This window comes from Mustelus asterias, chromosome 4 (assembly GCF_964213995.1).
Source record: "Mustelus asterias chromosome 4, sMusAst1.hap1.1, whole genome shotgun sequence".
NCBI classification, from domain to species: Eukaryota; Metazoa; Chordata; class Chondrichthyes; order Carcharhiniformes; family Triakidae; genus Mustelus; species Mustelus asterias.
Window position 1 is genome coordinate 137243461 of NC_135804.1, and position 26256 is coordinate 137269716.

The 26256-nt window shown below is 46.7% G+C and overlaps 1 protein-coding gene across 1 annotated transcript in view; it reads left to right on the forward strand.

Moving 5' to 3' along the window:
* The window catches only part of il1rapl2 (interleukin 1 receptor accessory protein-like 2), a 502399-nt gene that overhangs the window by 412769 nt on the left and 63374 nt on the right, over positions 1 to 26256 (forward strand). The window contains exon 7 of the mRNA XM_078212065.1: positions 13505 to 13634. Within this exon, the coding sequence (XP_078068191.1) occupies positions 13505 to 13634 (130 nt within the window). The remainder of the gene's footprint in view (positions 1 to 13504; positions 13635 to 26256) is intronic.

Here is a 26256-nt window from a genome sequence, read left to right on the forward strand (position 1 = left end):
AGCAGCATCTCTCTCCTGCTTATTGAGACTCTGAGTCTTGGGCCTTGATTTGACCGACACAGCCGCCCCTAAATCAGGGTGGGCGAGGCTCACAGAACGACATCCTCCGTTGGCCTCCGGCATGATCTTACGAGCCTCGGGCAGGCGTACCGGTAAAATTCCGGCCTTGAAGACTGCATTCAGAAAGAACAGCTTGGCCGTCTTGTGTGTCAAGATGTGAAAACTGGCACCTGATTTACTATAGGATCTGGTCTGAGCCTCTTTTCGCCATGACAACCAGATCACATGCTCCTATATCTGGGGAGAATGAAGTATAATTTCACCATTCCTCACTCCTGGACATTCCGTTTTACCTTAAATTAAAGGAGGCAGTTTAAAACATAACCATCTAATGAAGCCTTGCATCTGTAACACTATATTCCAAAGCCACTGAAATGTACTTGAGAGCTTGAAAGATTTATGAAACTGTCCCTCCAAGTGATAAAGTAATCGAGCCCACGTTCAACAGAATGTGAACGAAAATTTGTGCTAATTCATTTGAGCACTTGTAACAAGTATCTGGTTGCTTGAGTCCGCAACAGAGGGTTTTGGAGAGTGGCGGTGGAGAATATGGCTTGAATTGAGTTGATAACTAGCATGTGATGAATGAAAGGAGCTGTCATAACTCACTTATGCAGCTTGCAGAAGTTCGGTTTGCATCCAAGCTGATGTAGCCTGAATTATTCTGCTCTGAAGTATGATGTATTTGCATGTAGCAAGCCCGCAGCTGTAGTTCACACAGAAAACCTAAATGTGAAAACCAAATTGAGGTATTGAAGGGTCTGCTACTAACCTTCGCAATGTGTGTGCATCTGTCTAATCTGAAATTGCAGGCAGAAGAATTTTCTTAGAGCTGTGAATGCAGTCCTGGATTGAAGCGGAAAGAGCATAATATTTTTTGCCAGTTTAAATTATACATCAAGGTCTTGCAGTAAGTGGCGTATCTCCTGGGGGAGTGGGGGGGATAGTGGGAAGTAGAATAAAATACAGGGTAAATAAACACACAACAATAATCTTGAGCCAATTTCCGAGAGCATCTTCAGCAGGTTGAGTGAGGGTCACAGTGTTAATTTATTGCACTGAGGAGGAAATCATGTTTTGGGTCTAATCCTGGGCAGAATGGCAATCAGCCCAAATGCATCTCATTGACACAACACAAGAATGCCTGCGAAATGTTCTGGGGTGAGAAATTCGATTGAGCCGCGCCGGGCTGTTTGCCGAGCTAGAAATTGCATTAATTTTACTGCAAAGCAAAATTAAACCTGCTCGCTAGAGATACGAAAGTCTTGCTCCCAAACAGATTACTTCAATGTCACAGTCACCACGGTGGGGACACCACCGTCCGCAGGATCCCCTCCAACTCACACAGCTTAGAACTATATTGCCGTTCTTTCACCATCACTGGCTCAAAATCCCTCCCTAACAGCAATGTGGGTGTACCTACACCAAATAAGCTGCATTCGTTCCAAAAGGTGACTCACCGCCACCTTCTCGTGGATAAGGAGATCAAATAATTTTATTAAAATACAACTACGACCAAAGGCGCCATTTGGAGAGCATTGCTGACCTTATGGATTAAGTCAGGCGTTAAATATTGTTTTACAATAAGCTTGTTTATTGTGTAAAATTCCCCTCGTGACTATATCAAAAATATTATCCCAAGTTTGCACAATTAATCCTTTGGCCATCCTCACTTAAATCTATACAAAATCACAAAGTCCAATCCAATAGTTAAAATATTTAGCCCTAAGACCATAAGATATAGGAACAGAATTAGGCCATTCGGTCCATTGAGTCTACTCTGTCATTCGATATGTTTCTCAATCACATTCTTTTCCCCATAACCTTTGATTCCCCTCACCAATCAAGAACCTATCTATCTCTGTCTTAAATACAATCATTGACTTGGCCTCCACAGCCTTCTGCAGCAATTCATTCCAATGATTCACCACCCTCTGGCTGAAGAAATTCCTCCTCATCACGGGTCTAACGGTTCGTCCCTTTACACTGAGGCTGTGATTCTAGTCTCTCCTACTAATAGAAACATCTTCTCCATGTCCACTCTACCCAGGCCTTTAAGTATTCTGTAAGTTTCAATGAAATCCCCTCTCGTCCTTGTAAACTCCATCAAGTACAGACCCAGAATCCTCAGATGCTCCTCGTACGTCAAGCTTTTCATTCCCGGGATCGTTCTCGTGAACCTCTCCTAGACCCTCTCCAAGGCCAGCACATCCTTCCTTAGATACGGGGCCCAAAATTGCTCAGCTGTTCTAACTTTGCAGTGTTAGTCACATTTCAATAATTCAGATGTTCGGACAATACTAATTTCTTAGCACAAAATGAGTTTGAATTTTAAGGAGCAATTGTGTTCTGGAATGTACGTCTAAAGTAATTACATATAAGCCTTTTAAATGCTATCGCTTTCTTTGCTGGTTCTTAACTTATTTTCATTGCAAAATTCGCATTTATTTTCTTTCCCACAACCTCCAGTGAAATTTATCTGGACACGGTCAATTTCAGGGAACTGGCAAATACCTGAAACTCAAAGGGAGGAATTTTCCCATACTGCCCGCCACGGGAATTGTAGTGGGCGGAGAGTAGACCACGCAAAGGTCCATTGACCTTGGGTGGGATTTTCCGGTTTTGGGGCGAGCGTTGCTGGAAAATCATAGAAATCATAGAAACCCTACAGTACAGAAAGAGGCCATTTGGTCCATCGAGTCTGAACCGACCACAATCCCACCCAGGCCCTACCCCCATATCCCTACATATTTACCCACTAATCCCTCTAACCTGCGCATCTCAGGACACTAAGGGCAATTTTTAGCATGGCCAATCAACCTAACCCACACATCTTTGGACTGTGGGAGGAAACCAGAGCATCCGGTAGAAACCCACGCAGACACGAGGAGAATGTGCAAACTCCACACAGACAGTGACCCGAGCCGGGAATCGAACCCAGGTCCCTGGAGCTGTGAAGCAGCGGTGCTAACCACTGTGCTACCGTGCCGCCCCACTCAATGTGTTCCATTGCCTAATATTACCACATTCATCAATAAATCTCTACTCAGCCATCTGCCAGTAAGCTTTCATCTGCTTTTAGAGTATTAGCTGACATGCTTCTTTACCTAAATTACTTCAATAATTATCAACGCAAGACATTTAGTGAACTCTGAGATCAGATCTCACCTTTCCATTGTATTCAAATTCATTTAGTGTCATTAGGTTTTCATGATGTGGAGATGCCGGAATTGGACTGGGATGGGCACAGTAAGAAGTCTCACAACACCAGGTTAAAAGTTTATTTGGTAGCACGAACTTTTGGAGCGCTGCTCTTTCATCAGATGAGTGACTTTCTAACTGTTGAGGAACTGTCAAGGAACTGTCCAGCTTTCAAGGAACTAGTTGTCCAACTGCCAAAGCTGTGAAAGTTACCCAAGCAGTGTCAGACCTGTCAAAGTTGTCAAAGCTTTCCAACCAGTTTAATGCTGTCACTCACCTGATGAAGGAGCAGCGCTCTGAAAGCTCGTGATTCCAAATAAATCTGTTGGACTTTAATCTGATGTTGCGAGACTTCTTATTGGGAATTTGCCTTGCCACAACTTCTGGAGAAATTCGCTGTGGTTTCTAGATTGCTGTCTTTGTCTCTCAGGATGAACAAAATAATTTATGTTTATCGGCGATTCAGGAAATGAGAATGGAATATCCTCTGTAATTTAAAATGAAAGCAGAAAACGCAGAAAGTGGGTCTGGCAGCACTTGCAATGAGAGAAATGTAGGCCTAGATATGCACTGTGACGGAGAGAGGGAAAATATCTACCTCATGGCAAAAATTCCAGAAATGGTCAAAGGTTCTGAGTCCCACCCCCCCAACCTAGCTTTTCCTATCCTTGTCGGGAGCAGGGGGAAGGGGGGGGGGGGGGAGTGGAGTCAAGCCAGAGTTCACGCAAATGTGATTCACGGAGGCAACTAGCCATTTAAATTAGCAGCTACCTGACTGAAGGGAAATTTGGAAGAACAGGAGTGTAGAATCAGCAGATAAGAGGAGGTTTGAACTTGGGTTGTTGCATTTGGATAACCTGGGACACCTTTGAGAGAAGTAAGGCATCTTTTGGGATTTTTGAAAGTGAACATGGTTATGTACTTCCTACGTGCAAAATCTCTGGAGTTGCCAAGCTGTCAAGAGCTGTCCAGCTGTCGAGGAACTGCTAAAGTGCACTCCAGCTGACAAGGAACTTTCTGGATGTTGAGGAACTGTCAAGGAACTGTCCAGCTGTCAAGGAGCTATGAATGAGTTGTCCAGCTGCCAAAGCTGTAAAAGCTATCCAAGGAGTGTCAGACCTGTCGAAGTTGTCAAAGCTTTTCGACCGGTTCAAAACTGTCAATGAACTGTCCAAGGATACGAGGTGAGTTGGCATGGAATGGTTAAGGGCAAAGGGTGGTGGGTAATGGGCATGAGTTGTCACCAAGTTGGAATGGGAGTGGGGGCAAATGGGGTGGATAGAGAGACACTGATGTGGCACAGGAAGCATGGGGCCATGAGGGGTGGGAAAATGGCCATGGGTTGGCATGGATTAGGCATAGTGAGTGTGAGGGGAGGGAGAAGGCTGGAGGAATGATTTTTGTTTTATTATTATTTTTGTTTATTTGAACATGGTGCCTGGCCACAGAGACAGACCATGTGCCCAGCTCATCTCCTCACCTCGCATCCTCCTAGCATCCACCACATTCATTGTTGGATTCCCTGCTCCAACTCCTGTTTCAGAAACCACAACCCTTCCCTCCGCATCCCCCCACCCCCACTCCCCACGACTGAAAATCCAACTGCGGGCGAAGACTTCTAAAAGTTGGTCAGTGGTGTTTCTTGAGGCAGCAGTGTTTAAAGTTTATTTTGTTTATTAGTGTCACAAGTTGGCTTACATTAACACTGCAATGAAGTTACTGTGAAAATCTCCGAGTCGCCACACTCCGGCGCCTGTTTGGGTACACTGAGGGAGAATTTAGCATGGCCAATGCACCTAATCAGCTCATCTTTCAGACTGTGGGAGGAAACCGGAACACCCAGAGGAAATCCATGCAGACACGGGGAGAATGTGCAGACTCTGCACAGACAGAGGGCGGCACGGTAGCGCAGTGGTTAGCACTGCTGCTTCACAGCTCCAGGGTCCCGGGTTCGATTCCTGGCTCGGGTCACTGTCTGTGTGGAGTTTTCACATTCTCTTCGTGTCTGCGTGGGTTTCCTCCGGGTGCTCCGGTTTCCTCCCACAGTCCAAAGATGTGCGGGTTAGGTTGATTGGCCAGGTTAAAAATTGCCCCTCAGAATCCTAAGATGCGTAGGTTAGAGGGATTAGCGGGTAAATATGTGGGGGTAGGGCCTGGGTGGGATTGTGGTCGGTGCAGACTCGATGGGCCGAATGGCCTCCTTCTGCACTGTAGGGTTTCTATGATAACTTTCTATGATAACAGTGACCCAAGCTGGGAATCAAACATGGATCCCTGGCGCTGAGACAGCAGTGCTAACCACTGTGCCATCGTGCCACCCCAATGTTTTCATTGTGTCCATTTTGCCCATTCGTGTTTGGGTTGCGCACCAGAGCCTTAAACCAGATAGTTGGTCTGCAAGTATTCCTTGTTGCCCAACAACTAGCTTCTAATGACATGACACTTCAAGTCATCACGGTACAGTGGGATGGGCCAGAATGAGAGCAGCGTAATTGCTGCAAGGATACCAAGCATTCAGTTACCAAACATTCTGAGCATGGTCACATGCCAACTGTACATTCAGTGAGTGGGACCCATCACGATAGTGGTATATCTCTGTGTTTAGATGCAGAGTTAGCAAAGCCACATGGTTGCTTTCAATGATACTTTCATCATGGGGAAGCTTGCTGTCCTACTGGAGCTATGTGTACATTCCACTTGCTCCTCTTTGCTGGAGGAAAGGCAATGTACTCCCCAGACATGCATCAAGAGGTCTCAACCACAATTTTGGCTGAAATGCTAAAAACGTCCAACCTCTGTTGTATTCAGGAAAACAAAAGAGAGAATCCTTCAGGCCTGCAATATTTTCAACCAACCTGAAGCTTAAGGGCTGTTCAAAGAAGTGACCTATATCTTTTACCCTTTGAGTAATTCAAGTGCATGCTACATCTTTAGAAATCATTTCTTTTTCTGGTGTGTGTATCTAATATGAGTGAGGAGTGAGTGTTTGTTGCAATTATATCTCAGGTGTTGTGAGAAATAAACATTCATCCTTTTGATTTAAACTTATAAGAAGTTTATTTCATGTCTATAAAGTAACACCACTCAAGGAGTTAATAATGTTGCTTCTCAAGAATACATCTTGTTACAATCAGCCGGGAGGTGAGAAAAGGGGCAAACTATCCCACATTAACCCCCATCTTTAACACTGCTCTGTGCTGTCTTTCTGATCCCATTTATTTCCAGTGTACTTTCTCAATGGAAATATCCTTCTGTCCACCCTTTCCCTGTAGCTTTGGCAGACCCTGTTAAATCGCTGGATAACTGCACTAATGTCAGTAACCTACACATTTTGAGTCACCTTGGGACACTAAAGGGCAATTTAGCACAGTCAATCCACCTAACTTGACATCTTTGGACTGTGGGAGGAAACCCACACAGACACAGGGAGAACGTGCAAACTTCACACAGACAGTGACCCGAGGCCGGAATTGAACCCGGATCCCAGGCGCTGTGAGGCAGCAGTGCTAATTAAAGCCAAACTCAGTACCTCTGGCCCAGATTCTGCTGAATGGGCTTGAATTATGTGTACTAAGGGCTCTTGCCCATGGTCATCCTAAGGGGTGGCACAGTGGTTCGCACTGCTGCCTCACAGCATCAGGCACCCGGGTTTGATTCCCGGCTTGGGTCACTGACTGTGGAGTTTGCACATTCTCTGCGAGGGTTGTGTGTCTAAAAGTGTGCAGGTTAGGCTGATTGGCCATGCTAAATTGCCCCTTAGTGTCAGCAGGACTGGTAGGGTGGGGTTACGGAGATAGGGCCTGGGAGGGATTGTTCTTGGTGCAGGCTTAATGGGCTGAATGGCCTCCATTTGCACTGTCAGGATTCTATGAATCTAAGAATTGATTTATCCTCTGATTTCTTTTTTATCCCTTTTCTTTTACCAATAGTTGGGCTGCAGTCAGAAGATCATTCCATCAGGGATTTTACCTGGAATCCTATGTTCACTTCTTGTAAGGTGCCGAGCATCACTGCAACAATGCAGTGCAAAGATAACTTGCAGTGATATTTTGAATTACAAAAAAATTCATGTGGTATTTTTTTTAAATGTTTCCACCTGTGGAAACTATAAACTAGACATTCTAAATACCAGAGATTCACTAATAAGTGGGCGGCACGGTAGCACAGTGGTTAGCACTGCTGCTTTACAGCTCCAGGGACCTGGGTTCGATTCCCGGCTTGGGTCACTGTCTGTGTGGAGTTTGCACATTCTCTTCGTGTCTGCGTGGGTTTCCTCTGGGTGCTCCGGTTTCCTCCCATAGTCCAAAGATGTGCGGGTTAGGTTGATTGGCCATTCTAAAATTTGCCTTAGTGTCCTGAGATGTGTAGATTAGTGGGTAAATATGTAGGGATATGGGGGTAGGGCCTGGGTAGGATTGTGGTCGGTGCAGACTCGATGGGCCAGATGGCCTCTTTTTGCACTGTAGGGTTTCTATGATTCTATGAGGTCAAAAAGGAATCAATAGTTGCATGACACAGATACAAGGCGATTGGCAGAACCAGAGGTGGCATGAGAAATGTTCCTTTACACACCGCAGGCAAAATCTTACCAAAAAGTGGCAGAATGTTTTTAGCAGCTGGAATCTTATGGCTGTTCACGCCGGCGGGATTTTCCCATCCCGTTGCAGTGAACGGAGATTTGGCTGAGTGCCAAATTCTCCCACCTTGCTGCAGCTGGAACGGGGCATGGACGGCCGGTAAGATCGCTCCCAGCGTGCTTCTCTCAAGAGAAACCAGTCAGTTTTCTCTCCAGATCTTTAGTCAAGATGCGGGCTTTCACTCCTTCATATGGGGGAAGGGGGAGGGGGCGGGGGGGTAGGGGGTGCCGGGATGGGGTTGGCGGGGGGGGGGGTTCAACACACCGACAAAACCCGGGTGCTCAGCGGTCAGGGTATCATCATCAAAGGGCACCACAATAAGAACCACAGTAAATCTTCCCCCTTCCCCTCCCCCAGTCTACCACAGAGGTCTCAGGGACCCCCTCCTCCCCACCGCCAATCGGAGTCTGCACTTCTCTACCACCACCACCTCACCCTACACAACCCCGATCAATGGCCACTTCTCCCGCTGCCACCACCCCCAACCCCCCATTCATCTGCACCTTCACAGCTACTACCCTCTCCTGACCCCCACACACAGTTTGAGCTGGCACCCACCTCCACTCTCTCCCCCCCAACCCCTCAACGGCCATTGGCAGCATTCCCAGTCCCTCGATCCATTCCGGGCCACCATTACATCTATAAATGAATTCCACTCCCCCCCCCCCCCCCCCACCCCCACCCCCCCACTCCCCGCCAGGTGGCTCCCACCGGGGCCCACCCCTTGGCACAGGTTGTCATTGCCAGGTTGGCACTGCCAGGTTGGCACTGCCAGGTTGACATGGTGCTGTAACATTTTAACTTATACTGTTACAACATCTTAAAACAACTGCTGAGCCCGGGGCAACTTGGGATGGGATTTGCGGGCACTGTGCAATGTATTGGAAGTAACTGGCATGTTAAAGCAATCAGCAGATTGAACTTTATCGCTAATTCCTTGTCTGGGTTCAAACCATCTGATAGCAAAGAAATATATCTTAATCTCTGGTGCCAGCTGGGCTCAAAATGCAAGCCTTTTAAATTACTTTCGCCTGTTATTAATTAGTGTTATTCCGCTATAATTTTCTTGTTATGGTTCTGGGCAATCTAATCACCTCTTCTAATGGGATCCAGGTGCATCACTCTGATTTAAAAGGGATCTTAAATCACCATAATGCCCAACCTTCCTCAACTATCTGATGGTGGCTGTTAAATATGCAATTAGGGAAATGATTACCTTGAGTAAAAGATAAACTGCAGACTGAATAATCTTGGGCTATCTGATGATGTGCTGTAACTGACAGTGGCATGCACTCCAGTCGAATTAATCGCGCACGCACTGCCAATGCATTTGTTTTTTTAATTATTACGAAATTAAAAGATTGGTGGACAGCAGATCATTTCATTCACTTTTATTAAGCTTCTGATTTCTTTTTTTTTTAAGCCAGAGGTCATTTTCAATTCACCGACACAGAACATCTCCCTTAAGCTGACCAACTTCAAGTAAAGCTGAATTAACTCATTCAGGTTGTCTGCGATCTGTGCACTGAGTTCCTCCACGAGCATTTATGCCTGTTTAACTGGTGTACCGTTTTCCAAGATGTCGTTGTTAATCACTTGTAGAATGAGCAAAACGTATGTCAGAGCTACAAAGCACTGATGTCGTTCTGCTGGAAATGCTGAAAATTCAGTGTGGAAGAAGATAGGAACAAGATGAGGACATTCCGCCTACATGATTCCTCTTGGTGATTGGCAATAATCATTGTTTGCAGTTTTAGAGCACTGGCTGTAGAATGTTCAGAGTTGGACCAGTTTAGAACTAATTACATTAGAATCCCTACAGTGCAGAAGGAGGTCATTCAGCCCATCCAGCCTGCAGCGACAACAATCCCACCTCAGCCGATCCCTGTAAACTTCTGTATTTACACTGCTAATCCCCCTGATACTGATGGGCAATTTAGCACGGCCAATCAGCCAGTGTGCAGAGCACCCAGAGGAAACCCACGCAGGCACAGGGGAAAATGTGCAAACTCCACACAGACAGTCACCACAGGTTGGAATTGAACCAGGGTCCCTGGCGTTGTGAGGCAGTGTTAACCACTGTGTCACCGTGCATATCATGTAGCCTTAAATTATGGGATGGCAGAGATAGAAGCCTTGAAGCAAATTTATGCACATCCTGAAACGTGGTGCTCGACAGAAGGTATTCCGCCACAGTCCACAAGAGACCACAGGCATCTGTTAGAGGAGCACAAATGGCTATATGGCATGGTGGGCACCACTTAGCACTAAGCCTTCACTGGGTTTGAACCCATGCCGTTGGTATCATGCTCCACTCTCCAGCCATCTAGCCAACTGAACCAACTGTGTGCTGGACATTGGCAGATCACAAAATGATGTAGGGTCGGAGAGGACGTGAGCCAAGGGGAGACAACCTCAAATGAAATGGCAAACGCCGTGACATATAGAACGTAGAGTGTGTGTTTCTATTAATCCTGCCCCAGGTCACTGAACAAAATGACCTTTTTCTATTCCGCTGTGGTGTGGTTGCACAAGCAAGCCAGTGTGCGAGCAACCCTGACACTGCAGGTGGGACGCCGCAGAATATGATTCTTTCCCACAATATCCAAAGAAACGCATTATTATCAGATTAGAAACTCTCTCCTTCAGAGCAAAATGTTGGTTTGTGCATAATGTATGCCCATTTGCACACAATTCATCTCACTCATGTCAACATTTCACAAGCCTCGAGCTGACTGTGTTCCACAGCTTTGATATCTTAATATGCTGCAGGTGATCGAGATCAGAAAGCAGTGTTTGAGTAGAGCTCGTGCGCTGTTCCAATACTGAGAGGATTAACATCATCATTTGGAGGGGTGATATGTACCAGCAGACAATGACATGAAAAGTTAAGGAGACAAATTGGATGACACAATAATGAAGCCCCAGAATCTCTAGAAGGTTAGGGAATGGACGGAATCTCTGGCTGCCAATTTGTTGTGTCTCTACTCAGCCTTAAGTCCCAGGGTTATGAACAATTTCAGACGATGATGGAACATGCATTGCTTGCAACGCCTTTTTGAAGGAGCAGGTGTCAGGGGGTGGGTACAGGACTTTATTCTAGAACTTATGAGTCAAACGTTGCTGCCATCCCCAACTGCTGTCGCCACCTCAGGCAGAGGTGGGACCCACAACTGCTCTAATTAAAAGGGAGTCTGCATTTGAGGCAGTGGCAGGCCCCATTTTCACTCGGATATGGGTCTGACAGGCTCATATACCTGCATCATGGGGAGGCGATGGCCGAGTGGTGTTATCGCTGGACTATTAATCCAGAAACTCAGCTAATGTTCTGGAACCCAGGTTCGAATCCTGCCATGGCAGATGGTAGAATTTGAATTCAAGACAAATATCTGGAATTAAGAATCTACTGCTGACCATGAAACCATTGTTGATTGTCAGATAAACTCATCTGGTTCACTAATGTCCTTGAGGGAAGGAAACAAGATGTTGAGGGTTTACAAGATGTTGAGGGTTTACAAGATGTTGAGGGGTCTGGATAGGGTGGACTCTCAGAGGCTATTTCCAAGGGCTGAAATGGTTGCTACGAGAGGACACAGGTTTAAGGTGCTGGGGGGTAGGTACAGGGGGGATGTCAGGGGTAAGTTTTTCACTCAGAGGGTGGTGGGTGAGTGGAATCGGCTGACGTCGGTGGTGGTGGAGGCAAACTCGTTGGGGTCTTTTAAGAGACTTCTGGATGAGTACATGGGATTTAATGGGATTGAGGGCTATAGATAGGCCTAGAGGTGGGGATGTGATCGGCGCAACTTGTGGGCCGAAGGGCCTGTTTGTGCTGTGGCTTTCTATGTTCTATGTTCTATGAAACCTGCCGTCCTTTCCTGGTCCGGCCGACATGTGACTCCAGAGCCATAGCAATGTGGTTGACCCTCAATTGCCCTCTGAACAAAGGCAACTAGGGATGGGCAATAAATGCTGGCCAGCCAGCAACGCCCATGTCCCACAAATGAATAAAAATTAACATGCAATCTTGCTTGGTGCTGCGGAGGTTGAGGGGGAGGGAGGGGGGGGGTGGTGGGGGTTGTGGGGGAGGTTGCAGTGGAGTGTGGGCAATGGAAGTGCAACCAATTAGAATTCTGACAGGGCTGCATAGTGGCACAGTGGTTAGCATTGTTGCTTCACAGCGCCAGGGACCAGGGTTCAATTCCGGCCGCGGGTCACTGTCTGTGTGGAGTTTGCACGTTCTCCCCTTGTCTGCATGGGTTTCCTCCGGGTGATCCGGTTTCCTCATACACACCAAAGATGTGCAAGTTAGGTTGATTGGCCATGCTAAATTGCTTCTTTGGTTTAGGGGGAGATTAGCAGGGTAAATGTGGGGATAGGGCCTGGGTGGGATTGCTGTTGTGCAGACTCAATGGGCCGAATGGCCTACTTCTGTACTGTATGGATCTATGAATCCATGCTAATGGCATCCTGCTCCTCCTGTCTTTTCCTGCACATCTTTGGGCTGTGGGGGGAAACCGGAGCACCCCAGAGGAAACCCACACAGACACGGGGAGAATGTGCAAACTCTACAGTCACCCCAAGGTCAAAATTGAACCCAGGTCCCTGTTGTTGTGAGGCAGCAGTGACACCATGCATATGATGTCGCTTTAAATTATGGAATGGCAGAGATAGAAGCCTCGAAGCAAACTTATGTCCATCCTGAAAGATGGTGCTTGACATATTGGCATAGTCCACAAGGGACCACAGACATCCCTGTCTGTTGGAAGGACGCAAATGGCTGTATAGCAAGATCGGCACCACTTGGGCTTTCACAAGGTTTGAACCCATGCCATTGATATCATGCTCCACTCTCTAGCCATCTAGCCGACTAAACCAACTGACCCCATCCCCCCGCCCCCCCCATTGCTGGACATTGGCAGATCACAAAATGATGTTGGGAAGGGAAGGATGCAGTGGGAGGTGGGGTGATTGTGGAGGGTGGCACAAACACAAGCAACCATTCTCTTTGTTCAATGTCATTTGGCCACTTTCAAATAATATGTGGGAAGACACTTTGCGAAGCCCCCCAGCCCCTAGACTGGTATCAACGCTGCGACCCCTCCCGCCATCTCCCTGGCCCACAAACCTTGTAGCCTGCGGCTTTAACCGTTTGGTGCCAACCTTCCCCTGAAATGAGCGAAAGCGTAGAGCCTCCCTGCCCACAGGGGAAGTGGCTTTTCACAGAAAGAGGGTGGGAGCTGACAAACATATTATAGATCGAATCCCCACGCGTCTTCTTTGAAGCAACCACAACAGGGTCTTGACCACCGGGTTAGAGAATCAGCCCGGTCTGCACCTTTTGCAAAGGGACATCAATATTTGATGGGTTATTTTATGCTCAAGCAGCATTGCCAGGTTATGATTTGCAATACTGTGGGGAGCTGACTTGATGATGCACGGCAAACAATGGATGCGATTAGAAGACTACAACGCCGAAACTGATTGATCCAATTTCATTTGAAGATTCCCCCTTTGCTCGGTCCAACCTGATATAAATTTAGATGCACCCAGGGCTACGCATCGCACATGCTCTGATCTGTAAATTCTCTTTGTCTTTTTCTTAATAGGCCGGCCAGCCAGTCTGATCTGCAGGGCTTTCTTTGGGTACAGCTCGGTAAACCCAATAATTTACTGGATGAAGGGTGAAAAATATATGGAGGAGTTGGAAGACAGCCAGGTTAAAGAGAGTGATATCAGGTACAGCTCATGCATTATTATTTGCAGTACCGCAATCTACAGCATTTTAAATAATTTATCTAAACTTCCAGCCATTTCACTTGACAAGGAAATGTGATTTCTCTTAGTAGTAATTTTATCGACCAGGTCAACAGGGGTGAACTGTCTCCACTCTTGATCTGAACTAGCTATAATAGAGTTCGAATTTAAAAAGGTGGCGATATTGCAAAATTTAATATATATTTTATATATGTTTAAACGTGTATGGCTTGATAGAAGAACTAAGCCAGCAGATTCCTTAGGTTGACAAGTAAAGAGGTTTTTATTTGCTAAAATTCACTCAGATAAAGATGCAGAAAATATTAACAAAAGGTTTAAAATGTGCAAGTATATCCAACTACCGACTAATGAAAAAATACACCATGCACACCCTTCCTCGTTACTCCCGCAGCAAAACAAAAATAAAGCTCTATAGATTATCAAATATTAAACACCTGACCCAGTAAAAGGAAAGTCAGGAAGAACACGTATTCACAGAGTTTCAGAGGCTTGTTTACAGCTGTCGGGTCCCAGTCCACAGTAACTGTTGGAAACCGGGGCTTCTCACTGCCGAAAGTGGTGTCAATTCGGAATTCTCCTTTATCAACTCTTGGTTTGCAGCAATGAGGTCTTCTGGTGGGTTTTTTCAAATCAAAACAGCTTAGTTTTAGTGAGAAGGGTTTCAGAAGAAAGAGAGAAGAAGTAAGGTTGTTGCCACTGTGGTCGCCTCTCACTGAGCACATTTGAAAAACCAGTATCTTTTCACCCAAAAGCTGGATCACATGACGTCTCCCTGAGAGGTCCATAGACGTGATGTCTCCAGACAAGTAGGGGCGATTCTCCCAGCCCGCTGCATTGCTCTAGCAGCAGAACGGTCTGCAAGACAACAGCGGAGGCCATTTAGCGGGCTCCCCACTGGGCGCCATGGCCTCCACACGTCTCCGGCTCCAAAATATTTGGAGTAATCAGCTCTGTGTTGGAAATCAGTGTGGAGCTGATTTAAATATTTCAGTTTCATTAGCCAGCCCAGGGCTGAAGTCTCCGGGCTCCGGGCCCACGAGCGTCTCTCCCACCCACCCCATCCCCCCTCCCACCCCCACCCACCCCTCCTCCCCCCCACCACCCCCTCCCCCCCCACCCCCCTCCTCCCCCCACCCCCCCCGCCACCCCCCCCTCCCCCACCACCCCCTCCTCCCCCCACCCTCCTCCTCCCCCCACCCCCCCCCTCCCCCACCACCACCAGGCACCTCTCATACTGCACTGAAATTTGAGCTGAGACTTTTATGCTCCAGTCTCAAAAGTGACACTTGAACCTCTTTACCTTTCAGCTCAGAGAGAAGATTGCTGCTCATTCAGCTGCACCTGATACACCGAGTGACATAAAAGGCAGAATTTTACGGCTTCACTCGTCCCAAAACCATAAAATCCCACCCAAGGACACCAGATCGTTCCATGGTCCAGCCCTCGCCTGCTCCGATTCCCGTGGCGGGTGGGGGGTGGTAGAATTCCGGCCAATGTCTTTTTTTCCTGTAAAGGGCCTTAGGATGTTTTATAATGTTAAAGACGCTATGCAGATGAACTGTGTTGTTGATGATGTTGGGCGCACAGAATGACAGAAGTCACGGATTTGATTGGGTGGCACAGTGGTTAGCACTGCTGCCTCACAGTGCCAAGGACCTGGGTTCGCCACCCGGCTTGGGTCACTGTCTTTGTGGAGTTTGCACATTCTCCCTGTGTCTGCGTGGGTTTCCTCCAGGTGCTCTGGTTTCCTTCCACAGTCCAAAGATGTGCAGGTTAGGTTGGTTGGCCATGCTAAATTGCTCCTTAGTGTCAGGGGGACTAGCTAGGATAAGTATGTAGGGATATAGGGATAGGGCCTGGGTGGGACTGTGATCAGTGCAGACTTGATGGGACGAATAGCCTCATTCTGCACTGTAGGGTTCTATGATTCTATGGTTCAATAAAGGTGATGACAGGGAGGTAAACTCTGGAAATGTTAATGACATTTGCGACTGAAGTCGAGTGATGTGGCATGTGGCAAATATGAAGGGCCATCCGACAGTTAACTACACAAAATTGGTTGTGGAAATCATTGGAGGAGAATTATAGGCACCAGGCTAAATCTCTGGGAAGCTCAGGACTGGATGTGTACCCAATACAGGGATATTACAGATATTAGATCCTGCAGTGTAGATGTTGGAAGCCTGAAATATAACAGCCTTTCCTACATTTTTCTATTTTTATTTCTTATTAAAATATATTTTGTTTTCTTTTTTAATTTATTTATTAGTGTCAGAATTGGGCTTCCATTAACACTGCAATGAAGTTACTGTGAAAATCCCCTAGTTGCCAACTCTGGCGCCTGTTCGGGTACACTGAGGGAGAATTTAGCATGACCAATGTACCTAACCAGCACATCTTTCGGTCTGTGGGAGGAAACCGGAGCACCCGGAGGAAACCCACGCAGACACGGGGAGAACGTGCAGACTCTGCACAGACAGTGAGCCAAGCTGGGAATCAAACCTGGGTCCCTGGCACTGTGAGGCGGCAGTGCTAACCACTGTGTCACCGTGCCACCCCAATCATCATCCTAATCATCAGTTCTGCTGCAGGTTGCACCTGACACGTCATGACCTGTTTGACTCCTTAAACAGATTGACTGATCTGTATACTTCAATAAAGGTCGCTGTAGTTTTCAGTACAAGATCCTGTCTTTGGGGTCCTTCTGGATTTTGGGATGCTGGATAAGGAGCCTGGTACCTTAGGACATTAAGGCAAAGTCACAACAGGTCAATGCAATAGGCTTGAATCATGGATGCGAAACAGTGCAGAAGTTTGGATTGTGCTGTGGACCATAAGCCCAGGAAACTGAGAGAGGAAGGTGGGAGTCTGGAACTCACTGCCTGAGAGGATGGTTGAGTCATCGAAGCAAAGAATCATAGTGCAGAAGCGGTTATTCAGCCCATTGCGTCTGCACCAACTTTCTGACAGAGCATCTCACCCCCAGGCCCTCACCTCTGCCCTATCCCTGTAATCCCATACATTTATGGTGGTCGATGTTTCAGTAGGGGTGCAGTTCGGGAACAGTGACACAATTTAGTAAGCTTTAAGGTACTGATGGATAAAGATAAGTGCAGTCTTCAAGTTAAGGTGCTAAATTGGGGGAAGACTAATTACAACAATATTAGGCAGGAACTGAAGAATGTAGATTGGGGGCAGATGTTTGAGGGCAAATCAACATCTGGCATGTGGGAGGCTTTCAAGTGTAAGTTGATAGGGATTCAGGACCGGCACATTCCTGTAAGGGTGAAGGATAAGTATGGCAAGTTTTGGGAACCTTGGATAACGAGAGATATTGTGAGCCTTGTCAAAGAGAAAAAGGAAGCATTTGTCAAACCTAGGAGGCTGGGAACATACGATGCAAGTGTGGAATACAAGGAAAGTAGAAGGAAACTTAAGCAAGGAGTAAGAAGGGCTAAAAGAGGTCATGAAAAAGCATTGGCTAGCAGGATCAAGGAAAATCCCAAGGCTTTTTATACATATATAAAGAGCAAGAGGGTAGCCAGGGAGAGGGTTGGCCCACTCAAGGACAAGGGAGGGAATCTATGCGTGGAGCCAGAGGAAATGGGCGAGGTATTAAATGAGTACTTTGCATCAGTATTCACCAAAGAGAAGGACTTGGTGGATAATGAGTCTGGGAAAGGATGTGCAGATAGTTTGAGTCATGTTTAGATCAAAAAGGAGGAGCTATTGGGGTTCTTGAGAAACATTAAGGTCGACAAGTCCCCAGGGCTTGATGGAATATAACCCAGAACACTGAGAGTGGCAAGGGAGGAAATTGTTGGGGCTTTGAGAGAAATCTTTGTATCCTCACTGGCTACAGGGGAGGTCCCAGAGGATTGGAGAATAGCCAATGTTGTTCCTTTATTTAAGAAAGGTAGCAAGAATGATCCAGGTAATTACAGGCCGGTGAGCCTTACATCAGTGGTAGGAAAATTATTGGAGAGGATTCTTCGAGACAGGATTTATTCCCACTTGGAAATAAGTGGACGTATTAGTGAAAGGCAACATGGTTCTGTGAAGGGGAGGTCGTGTCTCACGAACTTGATCGAGTTTTTCGAGGAAGTGACGAAGATGATTGATGAGGGTAGGGCAGTGGATGTTGTCTACATGGACTTCAATAAAGCCTTTGACAAGGTCCCTCATGGCAGACTGGTGCAGAAGGTGAAGTCGCGTGGGGATCAGAGGTGAGCTGGCAAGGTGGATACAAAACTGGCTCGGTCAAAGAAGACAGAGGGTAGCAGTGGAAGGGTGTGTTTCTGAATGGAGGGCTGTGACAAGTGGTGTTCCTCAGGGATCAGTGCTGGGACCTTTGCTGTTTGTAATATACATATAAATGATTTGGAGGAAAATGTAACTGGATTGATTAGTAACTTTGTGGACGACACAAAGGTTGGTGGATTTGCGGATAGCAATGAGGACCATCAGAGGATACAGCAGGATATAGATATATATGGAGACTTGGGCGGAGAGATGGCAGATGGAGTTTAATCCGGACAAATGTGATGTAATGCATTTTGGAGGGTCTAATACAGATAGTAAATATAAATATATATAAATTTAATATACAGTAAATGGCAGAACCCTTAGGAGTATTGATAGGCAAAGGGATCTGAGTGTACAGGTACACAGGTCTCTGAAAGTGGCAATGCAGGTGGAGAAGGTAGTCAAGAAGGCATACGGCATGCTTGCCTTCATCGGCCGGGGCATTGAGTTTAAAAATTGGCAAGTCATGTTGCAGCTTTATAGAACCTTAGTTAGGCCGCACTTGGAATATAGTGTTCAATTCTGGTCGCCACACTACCAGAAGGATGTGGAGGCTTTGGACAGGGTACAGAAAAGATTTACCAGGATGTTGCCTGGTATGGAGGGCATTGGCTATGAGGAGAGATTGGAGAAACTTGGTTTGTTCTCACTGAAGCGACAGAGGTTGAGGGGCATGATGGAAGTCTGCAAGGTTATGAGAGGCATGGACAGAGTGGATAGTCAGAAGCTTTTTCCCAGGTTGGAAGAGTCAATTACTAGGGGGCATAGGTTTAAGGTGCGAGGGGCAAGGTTTAAAGGAGATAGAAACATAGAAAACTACAGCACAAAAACAGGCCCTTCGGCCCCACAAGTTGTGCCGAACATATCCCTACCTTTTAGGCCTCCATTCTATTAAGTCCCATGTACTCATCCAGGAGTCTCTTAAAAGACCCTATTGAGTTCACCTCCACCACCACTGACGGCAGCCGATTCCACTCGCCCACCACCCTCTGTGTGAAAAACTTACCCCTAACATTTCCCCTGTACCTACCCCCCAGCACCCTAAACCTGTGTCCTCTCGTAGCAGCCATTTCCACCCTTGGAAAAAGCCTCTGAGAGTCCACCCCATCTATGCCTCTCAACATCTTATGTACCTCTATTAGGTCTCCTCTCATCCTACGTCTCTCCAAGGAGAAAAGACCGAGCTCCCGCAACCTATCCTCATAAGGCATGCCACTCAATCCAGGCAATATTATTGTAAATCTCCTCTGCACCCTTTCAATCTTTTCCACATCCTTCCTGTAATGAGGCGAGCAGAACTGAGCCCAATACTCCAAGTGGGGTCTGACAAGGGTCTTATATAGCTGCATCATTATCCCCGGACTCCTAAACTCAATCCCTTGATTCATAAAGGCCAGCACACCATACGCCTTCTTAACCACCTCCTCCACCTGTGGGGCCGATTTCAGAGTCCTATGGATCCGGACCCCAAGGTCCTTCTGATCCTCTACTGTACTAAGAGTCTTTCCCTTTATATTGTACTCCTTCATCCCATTTGACCTGCCAAAATGAACAACTACGCATTTATCTGGGTTGAAGTCCATCTGCCACTTCTCCGCCCAGTCTTGCATCCTATCTATGTCCCTCTGTAACTTCTGACATCCCTCCAGACTATCCACAACCCCACCAACCTTCGTGTCGTCGGCAAACTTACCAACCCATCCCTCCACTTCCTCACCCAGGTCATTTATGAAAATGACAAACAGCAAGGGTCCCAGAACCGATCCCTGGGGCACACCACTGGTGACCGACCTCCAATTAGAAAAAGACCCATCTATACACACTCTCTGCCTCCTTTGGGCAAGCCAGTTCTGGATCCACCGGGCAGCAGCCCCTTGGATCCCATGCCCTCTCACTTTTTCTAGAAACCTTGGATGGGGGACCTTATCGAACGCCTTGCTAAAATCCATATAAACCACATCTACCACTTTCCCTTCGTCAATGTGTTTAGTCACATTTTCGAAGAACTCCACCAGGCTCATAAGGCACGATCTGCCTTTGGCAAAGCCATGGTGAGTATTCTTGAGCATACTAAACCTCTCTAAATGCTCATAAATCTTATCCCTCAGGATCTTCTCCATCAGCTTACCAACCACTGAGGTCAGACTCACCGGTCGGTAATTTCCTGGGCTATCCCTATTCCCCTTCTTGAAAATAGGAACCACATCCGCAATCCTCCAATCCTCCGGCACCTCTCCCATCTCCTTCGACGACGCAAAGATCATCACCAGAGGGTCTGCAATTTCTTCCCTCGTCTCCCACAGTTACCTGGGGTGCATCCCATCCGGACCTGGTGACTTATCTATCTTGATGCCATTCAAAGATTCCAGCACAGCCTCTTTGTTAAAGTCCACATACTCAATCTTTTCAGTCCACCGCAAGCCCACAGTACATCCACCCATGTCCTTCTCCTCTGTGAAAACCGAGGCAAAATACTCATTAAGCACCTCTGCCATTTCTACTGGTTTGGTACTGATTTTCCCACCTTCACCTTTTATAGGCCCTATTCCTTCACATCTCATCCTTTTACTTTTCACATATTTATAGAACGCCTTAGGGTTTTCCTTAATTCTACTTGCCAAGGCCTTCTCGTGACTACTTCTGGCTCTCCTAATTTCCTTCTTTAGTCCCTTCCTACAAGGCGTATACTCATCTTGATCCCTATCTTTGCCAAGCTCTCTGAACCTTTTGTACGCTTTCCTTTTCTTCTCGACTAGGTCCCGCAAAGCTTTCATTCAGCACGGTTCCTTTAACCTACCAACTCCTCCCTGTCTGCTCGGAACATTGTCCTATAGAACCCTAGAAAGACATTCCTTGAAAAACTGCCACCTCTCTTCAGTACATTTCCCCGAGAATACCTCCTTCCAATTTACTCCTCTAATTTGCTGCCTTATGTCTTCATATTTCCCCTTACTCCATATAAACGCTTTCCTAGCTTGCCTGATCCTCTCTTTTTCCAATGCAAGCATAAAGGAGATAGAGTTATGATCGCTATTCCCAAGATGCTCTCCCACTGAGAGATCTGACACCTGTCCGGGCTCATTGGTCAGTATCAGATCGAGTACAGCCTCCCCTCTTGTAGGCTTGTCCACATGCTGTGTCAGGAAACCCTCCTGAACACACCTAATGAACTCCTCCCCATCCAATCCCCTTACCATAGGGATATTCCAATCTATGTTTGGGAAATTAAAGTCTCCCATCACAACAACTATGCTATTATTGCAACTCTCCAGGATCTGTTTCCCTATCTGCTCCTCCACCTCCCTGTCACTATTGGGCGGCCTATAGAAAACTCCCAGCAAAGTGATCAACCCCTTCCCACTCCGAACTTCCACCCACAGAGACTCTGTAGACAATCCCTCCACAGCATACACCTGAGATGTACGAGGCAGATTTTTTACACAGAGAGTAGTGAGTGCCTGGAACTCATTGCCGGGGGAGGTAGTGGAAGCGGACACGGTAGTGACTTTTAAGGGGCGTCTTGACAAGTACATGAATAGGATGGGAATAGAGGGATATGGTCCCTGGAAGGGTAGGGGGTTTTAGTTAAGTTGGGCAGCATGATCGGTGCAGGCTTGGCGGGCCAAAGGGCCTGTTTCTGTACTGTAATTTTCTTTGTTCTTTGTTCTTTATCATTGCTAATCCATCTAACCTACCTGTCTTTGGCACGAAGGGCCAATTTAGCACAGCCAATCCCCCTAACCTGCACATCTTTGCACTGTGGGAGGAAACCAGAGCACCGGAGGAAACCCTCGCAGAGACAGGGAGAACATGCACACTCTACGCAGATGGTCACCCAAGGCAGGAATTGAATCCGGGTCCCTGGCGTTGTAAGGCAGCACTGCTAACCACTGTGCCATCATGCTGCCCATTGGCCTTCTCCACTGAGAATCAGAAACTCTCAGAACATTTAAGAAGTATTTTGATATTCACTCACACTACCATAATCTCCAGGGCTATGAGAATGAAATCATTGCAGTCAGATCTTTGTCGACCGGTGGGGATACGATGGGCCGAATGGCCGCTTCCTGTGCTGTAAATGTCTATGGATCTATGAATGCGTCACAATCATATGTAACATCTATCATTGATAACCTTGACAAAGATTGTCTTGGTATTACGAGCAAGGTGAACACTGAAAAGGAGGAATGTGCAAGGATGTGGTGAGAGGATGGGGGGATAACAGAACATGAATTGCTACTTAGGAGAGAGCCAGCATGGGCCTAATGGCCTTTCTGTGCTGTTTCAATTCTATGATTTTATTCTCTTCTATGGACAATGATGACGGCACGGTAGCACAGTGGTCAGCACTGCTGCTTCACAGCTCCAGGGACCTGGGTTCGATTCCCGGCTCGGGTCACTGTCTGTGTGGAGTTTGCACATTCTCCTCGTGTCTGCGTGGGTTTCCTCCGGGTGCTCCGGTTTCCTCCCACAGTCCAAAGATGTGCGGGTTAGGTTGATTGGCCATGCTAAAATCGCCCCTTAGTGTCCTGAGATGTGTAGGTTAGAGGGATTAGCGGGTAAAATATGTGGGGATATGGGGGTACGGCCTGGGTGGGATTGTGGTCGGTGCAGACTTGATGGGCCGAATGGCCTCTTCCTGCACTGTAGGGTTTCTATGATTTCTTCTATGAATGATACAAATGGGCCCAGAATTTGGTGAAAGATATTTGAAGAAGCTCGATCCAGTCTATAGACCCCAAGAAGATACAAATTTAAGCTGATGATAATGTACGAAAGTGTGGGTAAGAAAAGAATCAGGAAAAATAATGCAGGAAACTGGAGCATTTACGCACGACAAGAGTTTGCATAGCTTTTGGCTAAGTGCTTGCACTGAAATAACATAAATCAGCTGAAGTGTTGCATTGTGACTGACCTCTGCTGTATCTCAGAGCGCAGGTTTATTTGTCACAGGGCGCAGGATGAATCAAACACTGCACATTCCAGCACTATATCCTTCAGAGTGACCTGTGCATATATATCAATGCAATATAACTGGCTCAAACAGAAAGACAAAGTTTGCTATTACAAATCCTATTACTGTCATTTCGCTATTGATTTTGCAGTGGCACCTTGGTCGGCATGTAGCTCTAAGCAGAAGCCAGAGGGGAGTGAGATTGAATCCCCAGCCTTGGGATTGATGCCCATAGCGCTAAGCGACGCATTCTGCCCATTCCTGAGAAGGCTATTTTTTTGATGGACTATCTTGTCAATCACAAGGTTCTTTTTGTCCTCTCTCATCATTTTCTTTTGGTTCTGAGCAATCAAATTCTACTTATTAGTGGAGAAATTCACCTCTCTCATAAAATGAGTGCAGCTCACAAACTGTAAACCGGTGCACTTATCTCAAGGTAGTCATTTAAATATAACAAGGTGGATCAGAGGGCACCTCGTTATAACTGTTGAAAATATCTAATTTTCTCTCCTCCGTTGGTTTCTGAAATCATCAGGTGAATCAAATGCTACTCTATCACAGTATGTACACAATCATCTAAGACAAGGTTCGAAAGAGAGGCTTTGTCTGCCGGTTCAGGTTGAAGGACAACAGCGGAGTTCCCTCGGTCTCTCGGTTGACTTGGTGCAGAAGTGTGCTGAACGATGATGTGAGGTGGGATAATATCCAGCTCCCTGGTACTGATGTTCCTCACACTGTATTCAACAGTAAAGGATTTCTCTGACCTTCTGTACTTATTGAAGAGACTTGCGAAAGGGCAGCACGGTGGCACAGTGGTTAGCACTGCTGCCGCACAGTGCCAGGGACCCGGTTTCAATTCTGGCGTGGGGTCACTATCTGTGTGGAGTTTGCACATTCTCTACGTGGGTTTCCTCTGGGTGCTCCGGTTTCCTCCCACAGTCCAAAAATGTGCAGGCTAGGTTGGTTGGCCATGCTAAATTTCCCCTTAGTGTCCCAGAATGCTTGGTTAGAGGGGTAAGCAGGATAAATATGTGGAGTTACAGGGATAGGGTCTGGGTGGGATTGTTGGTCGGTACAGTCTCGATGGGCCGAATGGCCTCCTTCTGCACTGTAGGGATTCTATGATTCTATGAAACAGTGGGTGGGAATTTCCAGCTGTGGGTGCCCCAAGGCCGGCAATTCCCGTCCGAGCTCAATGGATCTCAATGGTCCATCGAATTTTCTGTCTCATTCGCTACGATTCCCATGGCCAGCGGGCTGGGAAATTTGCAGCCACCATGTTTAGCGGCAAGCGTCCTTGAGGTGTTTCATTACTTTTTAAAATTCCACACGGAAAGTGGAAGGTCTATGTTTCATTTGGACCCAAATATCCCAAAATGTCCGCCAGCTAAGATTGCCTGGATATGGCTAAACTGTGGGGAGGCGATGACCTCGTGGTATTATCGCTAGACTGTTAATACAGAAACTCAGCTAATGTTCTGGGGACCTGGGTTCGAATCCCGCCACGACAGATGGTGGAATTTGGATTCAATAAAAAATATCTGGAATTAAGAATCTACTGATGACCATGAAACCATTGTTGATTATCAGAAAAACCCATCTGGTTCACTCATGTCCCTTTAGGGAAGGAAATCTGCCATCCTTACCTGGTCTGGCCTACATGTGACTCCAGAGCCACAGCAATGAGGTTGACTCTTAACTGCCCTCTGAACAAAGGCAACTCGGGATGGGCAATAAATGTTGGCCAGCAACGCCTATGTCCCAGGAATTAAAAAAAAACTGTGGTTCTCTCTATATTTCAGGTGCTTTTGCTCCCTGTGATTCTATTTCTTACTGGATGATTGCAGGCAGAAAACAGAATTTATGGTAAAATTGGTCTAGTATGTCGAGTATGTATCACCTTTGATGTGTGCATCATTACTGAGTGCGAGCTGTTCTAAGCATATAAGATGTCCTTCTGCTGTAGGATTACACTGGCGCCTTGCAACTCGCTCATGCTGAGAAGCCATAAAATTCAGAAATCAGATGTAGATTCAAGGAGCAGATGTTGTTCTATTTGTTTGCCACAGTTGCAAATACGCAAACATTTATTTGACTGCATTGCACCATTTTCAAATCAAAGTAACATTCATTAAAGTTTCATGTATATAAAATAAACATGACCCACTGAATGATGAGAATAAAGGCTACTGATAGCTCATTCAGGAGAGAATCTGATGTCGACTTTTGAGCTTCCGAGTCTTCCTCGCTCGTAAGCTGTCAGTCACGTTTAATTGTGCACTGTGCATGCGGAGCTAATTATTGTACATCACCCATTGATTAACATGTAAATTGGTTTGTATTTCACATTGTGCCCTTTGGAACACAGAGCGACGCGCTCACTTCAGACGGGCTGTCGTCAATCTGTTTACACAGCGTTTGTTCTTTGTGTTATCAGTGGCTTCAGCGCAGAAAACAGTGGGCCATAATAGGACTGATACCAAAGATGGCAAGATGGAGGGAGGGAGGAAGGGGTAGCATGGAGGAAAACCGCAGGCATCCATCAGCTTTACTGTATGATTACCTCCAATGATTTGTAGAGTCTTTCCAATAATAGATTTTTCCTCCCAATCCACCAAGTTTCTCCTCCCCCCCGCCCCACGCCCCTGCCACACCCCCCCCCCCCCCCCCCATCTCTTTCAGTCACAAATATTAATACCACAATTGGCAAGGAAGAAAATAGCCTCTATTCAAGAACTCAAGTGAAAATGGAGCAGTCTTCAGTTGTTCATTCCGCACTATAAGCAGTCTGGATAACATCTCTCACCTTGTCTTGCTTCCTTTCCAATCTTCTGCCCTTCAGTATTGATGGCTGTGCCTTCAGCTCCCAAAGACCTAATCTCTGGAGTTCTCTCCCTGAATCCCTCTGCCCCTTCACCTCCCTCTCCTTGACTAAGCATTGGATCATCTGCCCCAATAGCTACTTCTGCGACTGGGTGTCAAAATGATGTTTGATTATGCTCCCATGGGGCACTTTGGGATACTTGCCAGCAGCACTATATAAATGCAGTCCATTGTTGGTGTACAAGTTTAAAGTTGCAAGTTTATTTTAGCGTCACAAGTAGGCTTACATTGACACTGCAATGAAGTTACTGTGAAAATCCCCGAGTCGCCACACTCCGGCGCCAGTTCAGGTACACTGAGGGAGCATTTAGCATGGCCAATCCACCTAGCCAGCACGTCTATTGGACTGTAGGAGGAAACTGGAGCACCCAGAGGAAACCTGGTTCAAATTTTTGAATTCAAATTCCACCATCTGCTGTGGCGAGATTCGAACCTAATCCT